Consider the following 7418-nt stretch of genomic DNA (forward strand, 5'->3'; position numbering starts at 1 on the left):
GACATTAGCCACAACCCAGGGTGGAGTCTTACTTACTAATTAATGTAATAATTTTTACTAAAGTAATGAGGCCATGCTGAATAATAGCATGAAGAATATCTTTCTAACTTCTGCGAGTATGTTTCTGAGCCATACCAGCGATACTTGCAAGGAATTTCTAGTCCATGTCCAGTTTCTCTGTTCACCCTGTTGCCAGGGTGACTGCAACAATAAGAGTTCTTCATCATAGCAACAGCACTGGAGTTCATGTATTAGTTTATTAATTTGTTCTTGTTTTAAAAACCCCTGAGTTAAGGACATCCCTATAATCAGGACACTTTGGGGTGGTCCCAATGGTGTCCGCATTTCGAGGTTCCACTGTAGATGGTTAGAAATCTCATTAGCTGCTAATACATGAAATAGAATTATTTATTGGCTGGCAAGCATGAACAAGATATTAACACATACATGTACATGTATGTGTTAATACCTTGTATTCTTCTCTTCTGATATTCATTAACGTCCAGTACTGACTGTACTACCAAATCACCAGCACTAGATACTAATAATAATAATAATAATAATAATAACTAGATGAATGTAAAACATTGATGGGGCGAGCCTAAGCAATTAAAGCAATGTACATACAATAGATATTGACAGACTAACAATACTCATGACAGTGCAACTTAAGCAGCTCAGAACTTGATTGAGTGCAGTGTAGTTCTTGACCCTTTGTAATCAAATCAAGTATAGCATTTGGAAAGCATTAAAGATAGCTAGAAACAGTCACTGCACAAATGATATGGCTAGATAGGCAACTGTAGCAATGTAGTCCATTCAAAGTCATTCACATCAACAAAAATGGCATATCTGCTTTCTTAACATTCCTTGCTGTTGCTTTGGACAGCAGTATGCGAGTACAGTAAGTCGAGTTGTCAGCAAAAACAAGTTTCATAGTTACTTTATTGCATCTATAACCTTGCCTGGCTGTTGGAGAAGCCTTTGGACAGAATTTCTGCCTTATTTTGCTGCTAGAAAACTCATGACTTTTCCCCGTGTGTTGGTCGCCATTTTATTTCATTGTGGCCACTCCCGCTTTTAACAAAATATTGAAAACTGAATTTATATACCCTTTTCAATGCATAGCATCTACCATATTACGCATAAATAGGGGTGACGTACGTGTACAGACAGACAGACAGACAAACATACTCGTCTTGTTTATGTGAGGCGAGCTTAGGCTCGCCCCAATAATTTGTCGCATAGTTAATTAAGAGTGGGTGTGGCTAAAAGTTGCCCCACCCACAAATACACACACTATCAAAATTTAAATCTTGGTAGAATTCACACTTTTAATGCTATACAATAAATTAATTTTAGTAGGCGTGTACAATCGTACATAAAGCCACACCCCTCACTCATTCTTTATTGTAGTACTATTATTATTACATATTCAATACACATTGTATCTACTAATGTATACATGTACTTACTGATTTCAATAAATCTTGTTTCACTGATTGATCCATCTCCTCCAAACTCAATTATCCAGTGAGTGGTCTGTGTCTCATTCCAAACTGAGAGAGAATGACCCTTTCTATTAGTGACACTGTCTAGTATATTAGTCTATATAATTTAAAATAATGATAAAATAATATATCTGGTTAATAAAAATGATTTCTCTCTCCTCTTCCTTTCTCCTCCACTGTCAATCACACTCACATAAATGACAACAAGGCAAGCTTCATGAGCTCTTTCTTAAAAACTACTCATAGCATAATCTTTCATTTCTTTATCATATGCACATGTCTATACTCACTAGTTGTACTGTATTAAATTGATTATCATTGAGTGACGTACATGTACAGACAGACAGATCACAGTGGTCTCGTACTAGTAGGACTCTCTCATGCTCACCACAATTATATAATTGGGCGAAGCCCACTAAGATGAGTAGAGTTTGTTTGTATGCATGTATGTCTGTACGCGTACGTATTCCGTATCTCCTCTATATATCCGCACATGCCTAGCAGTGCAATAGATTCTAAATTTCAATATTTCATTGAAAGTGGGAGTGGCCGAAACAAATAAAATGGCGATCAGCACACGGGAATCAGAAGTCATGATTTTCCTACTTCCTAGCAGCAAGATAAGGCAAAAACACCGTCCAAAGACTTCTCCAACTGCTTGAAAAGGTTACAGATGCAATTAAGTAACTATAAAAGTCCTTTTTGTTGAGATAAACTGTGAAAATCAAACAAATGTCACCTTTGTCACTGACTGCACTAAACTGGCCAGCCTCTTTATATCTTATGGCTATTTTAAAGTCAGTGTAGCAAGGCTTAAAGTAAAGAACAAGTCAGGAGTTTTCTACCAGCAACATAAGGTTGAGATTCTGCTTTTTTTCCAGCTAATAATCTACGAAGCTGAGCCCTTTAATGTTTTACATTGTTTCTAGTACTTACCAGTTCTTTCCATTCCATTTTGTTTATATTTAACAACCAACAGTCACTGGTACCCACTCCACCCACCACTAGTAGGTGTGGTCCTGAGCTACAGTTGATCAATACACTGGAATGAAAACTTCTCTCCTGAGGCCATTGTACTGATCCTCCAGGATTAGAAAACTTTGTACATTTCTAAAATATTAAAAAATATTTAATTATCATAAAACACACACACAATGCATTAACTAATACTTCAGAATAAATACCGTAGGACTATATACATGTATTCACATGCAGTAATAATTAAAAACCATGGAAACTCAAATGCTATTTTAATTGAAAATGGTGCAACATTGAAACAGTTATTTTTAGGAAATCAAAAATTAAGACCTTTTCACCAAAAGTATTAAATTCTGTACCTTCAAAATTTACAACTTATATGGTATCCATTTAAGAGCATACATGTAACTCTACCCCACTACTAAGGCCCTCCCTCATTGTTTACACAAGTAAATGTAGCTATTATTAGTGACTGGTTAAATTAGGGTTTTAAGTACACCTGTAAGTCACAATTAATACACATCCTAAGCCTAAGGTAATTAATATAATTATACTAATAATACACTCACCACTGATGTATCAGTAAATTCAAATACATATACATCATTACTGTATCTACCATCACCAAAATAACCACCAAACAATATAGTAGTGGTATTAGTTATTGATGTTAAACTGAAGCCATTAGTAGGAGGTGGTCTGTCTCCAATGACAGTTGGTGAAGTCCATTTACATGTACCTAAAAATAATAAAAACTAGGGAGAATGCAGTGCATTAAGGGGGCGAGCCTAAGCAATTGTGCAAGGCATAGATTATCTATGTGCTGTATGATACATGAGCAAGCAATGCAACTGTACAAGTCGAAGGCTAATACAGTAGATCTAGTCACTTCAACACTCAAGCATCCGCTCAGTCTGCAGCAACAAACTTATCTTATTGATAGCATTAAAGATGCTTAGAACTATGAGCAGTCACTGCACAAATCATACTTAAAGATTGTGTATCTGCTTTGTTAACCTAGGCTTGCTGCTAGAGAATAGAATAGATCACCTAGAATAGATCTTACCTAGAATAGATCTTACCATGCAGCTAGGCTACAGTACATGCAGCTTTCTCACTAGCATTCAACTTATCAGAGTCCTTTATACCAAGGAAAAGACTGTATATCTGCTTTTCCAACCTTTATTCTTGCTAGAGAAGTTTTTAGACAGCAATTTAGTCTTATCTTGCTGACTGTTTGCTGCAAATAAGCTTAGGCTTGCTGATAGCCGCCATTTTATTTATTGTGACCACACCCGTTTCAATAAAATTAGTCTATTTAACTTTAATAATAGTTAGACGACCTGCCCGTACATACACACATACACTTTCTCATCTTAGTTGGGCGAGCTCAGGTTCGTCCCAATAATATGAACACAGAAACACACACACACTGCCCTCAAGTGGTTCCTGGGCTCAAATAGACATCCTCCATTGGCCAAGATATACCGTATAGCTTGATATTTTCATTGGTCGATATTTTCGTGGTTTGTTCCTAGTGGGGCAATTCGTGGTTTAATTTTCATGGTTGACAGTTTACATAGCCTGTAAGGGGATGGCACTTCAATGATTTCGTGGGTTTAAATTTCGTGGGCAGCCAGCCCATAACCACGAAAATCACGAAATTTACATTCCACGAAAATTTCAAGCTATACGGTATCTACTGCCCTCCATTAAATGACACATTATGATAAAATGGTGGAACACTACTAGTCACGTACACTATGGCTACCTTGGCTCAACTTAATCAAGTCTACCTCATATTGTATAGACTGTGTGGTAGCTCTTTATGGCAGATACCAGACCCTCGACCTTGGTTTCAGCTGTGGGTCTGCTATCTGCCATAAACAGTCTAAATACATCAATTTAATTACTGTTTATATAAACTAGATTTTTAAACCTAAGATCATATTATACTGACCAGTTTTTAATCTGTACAAATGCACTTCATTGCACCATTGATGACCACCAGTTTTACTGTACCGGGCACCAGGTTGTGGTGGGGTATTATTAGAAGATGGTCCCCACCCTCCAATCACTGCAAGATAATCCTCATCTTTCACTTTTATTGCTATCATGCTGGAGCCAGTCTTCATCATAGGACCATGATGAGATGTAGTAGGAGAGAGTTCCTTCCAATTGAAGGTATAAACATTAAAACTGTATTAAATATTATATAATAATTATCAGTAACTATTATGTTTACCTGTATAAACTATTGTGATAACACTCATCATGACCACAACTGCCTCCAAAAAAGAATATTTCATTTCCAATGACAGCAGCAGCATATCCACGGACACCAAGAGAAGGGTCACCAGTGGTAGGCTTTTGTACCCACTCACCAGTTGGTACATGACAGACCTCCACTACAGAACACATTGATTTCTTCTTCTCATTATTGTGTACTTCAGGGAGATCAGGCTGGTCCCCACCCCACATGTACAGGTAGTCTCCTACCTGTACTGTAGAGTGAAGCCTCCTCTCCACTGGTTGATAGACTATAGATAACAAAAGGACACAGTAATGTAGTGAATAGTTATAATAAGGAGAGGATACAGAGCAGTAATGTAAGGGAGAGAATAAGAAAGAAAGAAAAGAGAATAAAGTTACTCACCTTCCATCTTCCCAACACTAACGCAACACCATGGCAACACAAAAATTAAACACAGGTGTTTATTTCAATGAATCTTATCTTGGGCAAAAAGAGGTGTCATAGCGCGTCATAAGAAATTTTCAAATCTCTGTAGCAACGCCATAGCAACAGTAGGTAGGAATGTTTAGAAGCATGTGACCAAAAGGGGAAGCCCCCTGTGGCCACAAAGCAATGCTTACTGTATAGACGGCAAGATGGCCTACAAGAAGATACTTTATTCGAGCTAGAATCACTTACTATTGTTGTTATACGGAAGGTTAAAGTTTCATATGTAGCCTTTAGTGTCTGGATCATAACTCTATGCCAGAAGTTTTGCCTGATATGGCTCTGGTTGGAAGTTATAGGCAAAGGATGGCTCTGTTGCTCGACGGTGAGACCCAACTGCTTACAATTTTTTAGAAGAAGATATAAGGGTAAGAATTACTGTACTTATTAATGAATAATACGAGTAGTAATATGCCTGTAATATCATACAACAACCTTTTAAAAGGAAGTATAAACCATTTTGCAGTGTGTTTTGAATTGTAGTTAAGTTTGTAACTGGTTTATGCTGTTAAGAACTGACTTAAACGAGAAGGTGCGGTATAAAAGGCGGGGCCCTGGGCATGGTGGCTTCCGTTTTATTCACGTGTAAAAATGTCGGCTCTAGATGGTGTTGCTTCTTCAAGGAAAAACGCAGGAAGAAAGGGGTTTTGGTACCAAATGGACTTCCATTTTACTCTCAAAGAAGACAAGGACCAGTTCTAGTTGGGCTTGATCGAGTTAAGGGGTCTTTAGGCACTAAAAGAAGGCGCTGGAACTGCTGTCCCATTTACTCGCCGATTTAGTTTAAAAAGAGAATCATTCTGAGGCTCTATCACATGATACTAGTAGTTATTCTGCTATGCTCAATACTTCAGGTAGTTATAATGTGTTTAAATTAGTGATTATATATAAATAAGGTATGGGTGATGGGGACGAAGAGCAGCCATTTTGTGCATAGATATAGGATCGGCTGTTGGGAAACATACATTAGTGTTAGTGTGGTATGGTTGACCGAAGGATGATCAGTTACAGACAGGTATTCTTTGTTAGTATTATTATTAATATTACTATTATTATCAACATCATCAAAACTATTCATAATTTTAGATCGTCATGTGATTTGTGCTGAATTTCGATTCAATCCCAGTTGTGAGTCCTGTAATCGTAACTCAAGTCTATTAGGCACTAGATACAGAAGTAAGTATTATTTGTAATGTAAAGTAATCATATGGTGGCATTAATATTTTTAGGCTCGTACTAGCATTTTTCTTGTACTGGTATATTACCATCACAGTACTGCCATATTTTTGTCGGCATCACTGGGCACAGTTGGGAAGAGGTACACAGATACAGGAGGCTCCTCACCATCCCAATATCTATTCAACCCTATATACATAATGTTTATATTTTTAAAAATTTAGAATAATATTTTTGTATTTACCTCTTCCAGTAGATCGTTGAATATTACAACTGCTACCAGTACTAGGATCTGAATGAGGACCATGTTGGGGTCTTTTGCTGGAACCACTTATACTTGATGATGGTGGCTGATATATGGTAGTCAGCAGGGCTGTCTGGTCCCAGTGGTGGCGGTTCTTGGGCTGGTTTTCTGTGTAGTAGTGAGGGCTATTCCCTTGCCACTATCACTTATTACCTGCCTGACAGCATCATTGCCCGTGTTTCTTAGGCTGTTGGCAGATTTTTCAGAATATACAATATAATATTTGATAATAATGTAAAATTATTACTTCAAGTCAATTATACCATTTCTCTCCTTGCTATGCTTTCTAGGTGTGCTTGTAGGTTAACTCTCTCACCTTTGCTAATTTTAATGTTTTTATAATGCGTTTTACTAGTGATTTAGCCATGATAAGAACAGTGCCAGTGCGGGAGCCATTTTGTTATTTTCAAATTTCATTCAATCTGGCCGCCATATTGTGCCCAGGGCACCTCGTTTTATCATAGTATCTATGGTTTTATACTGTGATCGACGGAAGCGATTTCATGACGTTGCGTGAATGGTTTTATAGTGCACCTTCTTGTTTAAGAACACTTTATGTATGTATTATATTATTGTTGGTTGTGTCGACACCTTGGTCAACACATTAGCATGCTAAATTATGATATTTCTGTTCTTGAAGTTTGTCTTTGTCCCTTAGGCATTTAGATCTTTGTTACTGTTTACTATTATGGACAGAGAAGCTATCAAT

The 7418-nt window shown here is 37.2% G+C and overlaps 1 protein-coding gene and 1 long non-coding RNA gene across 2 annotated transcripts; one reads left to right on the forward strand and one right to left on the reverse strand.

Annotated features, from left to right (window-relative positions):
• Positions 1-2476: 2476 nt before the first annotated feature.
• On the reverse strand, positions 2477-5179 carry LOC109588867 (kelch domain-containing protein 4-like). The gene is made up of 6 exons (XM_020004970.1): positions 5146-5179; positions 4735-5029; positions 4450-4688; positions 3059-3228; positions 2589-2621; positions 2477-2515 (listed from the first exon to the last, which is right to left on the reverse strand). The coding sequence occupies exons 1-6, from the start codon at positions 5150-5152 to the stop codon at positions 2477-2479; spliced, it is 783 nt and encodes a 260-aa protein (XP_019860529.1). The 5' UTR covers positions 5153-5179.
• Positions 5180-5906: 727 nt separating this feature from the next.
• LOC109588868 (uncharacterized) lies at positions 5907-7067 on the forward strand. The gene is made up of 4 exons (XR_002188407.1): positions 5907-6083; positions 6126-6244; positions 6316-6405; positions 6459-7067. It is a non-coding gene; the product is annotated as an uncharacterized LOC109588868 (long non-coding RNA).
• Positions 7068-7418: the final 351 nt, after the last annotated feature.

Source organism: Amphimedon queenslandica, unplaced genomic scaffold (genome assembly GCF_000090795.2).
Source record: "Amphimedon queenslandica unplaced genomic scaffold, v1.1 AMPQUscaffold_11805, whole genome shotgun sequence".
NCBI lineage: Eukaryota > Metazoa > Porifera > Demospongiae > Haplosclerida > Niphatidae > Amphimedon > Amphimedon queenslandica.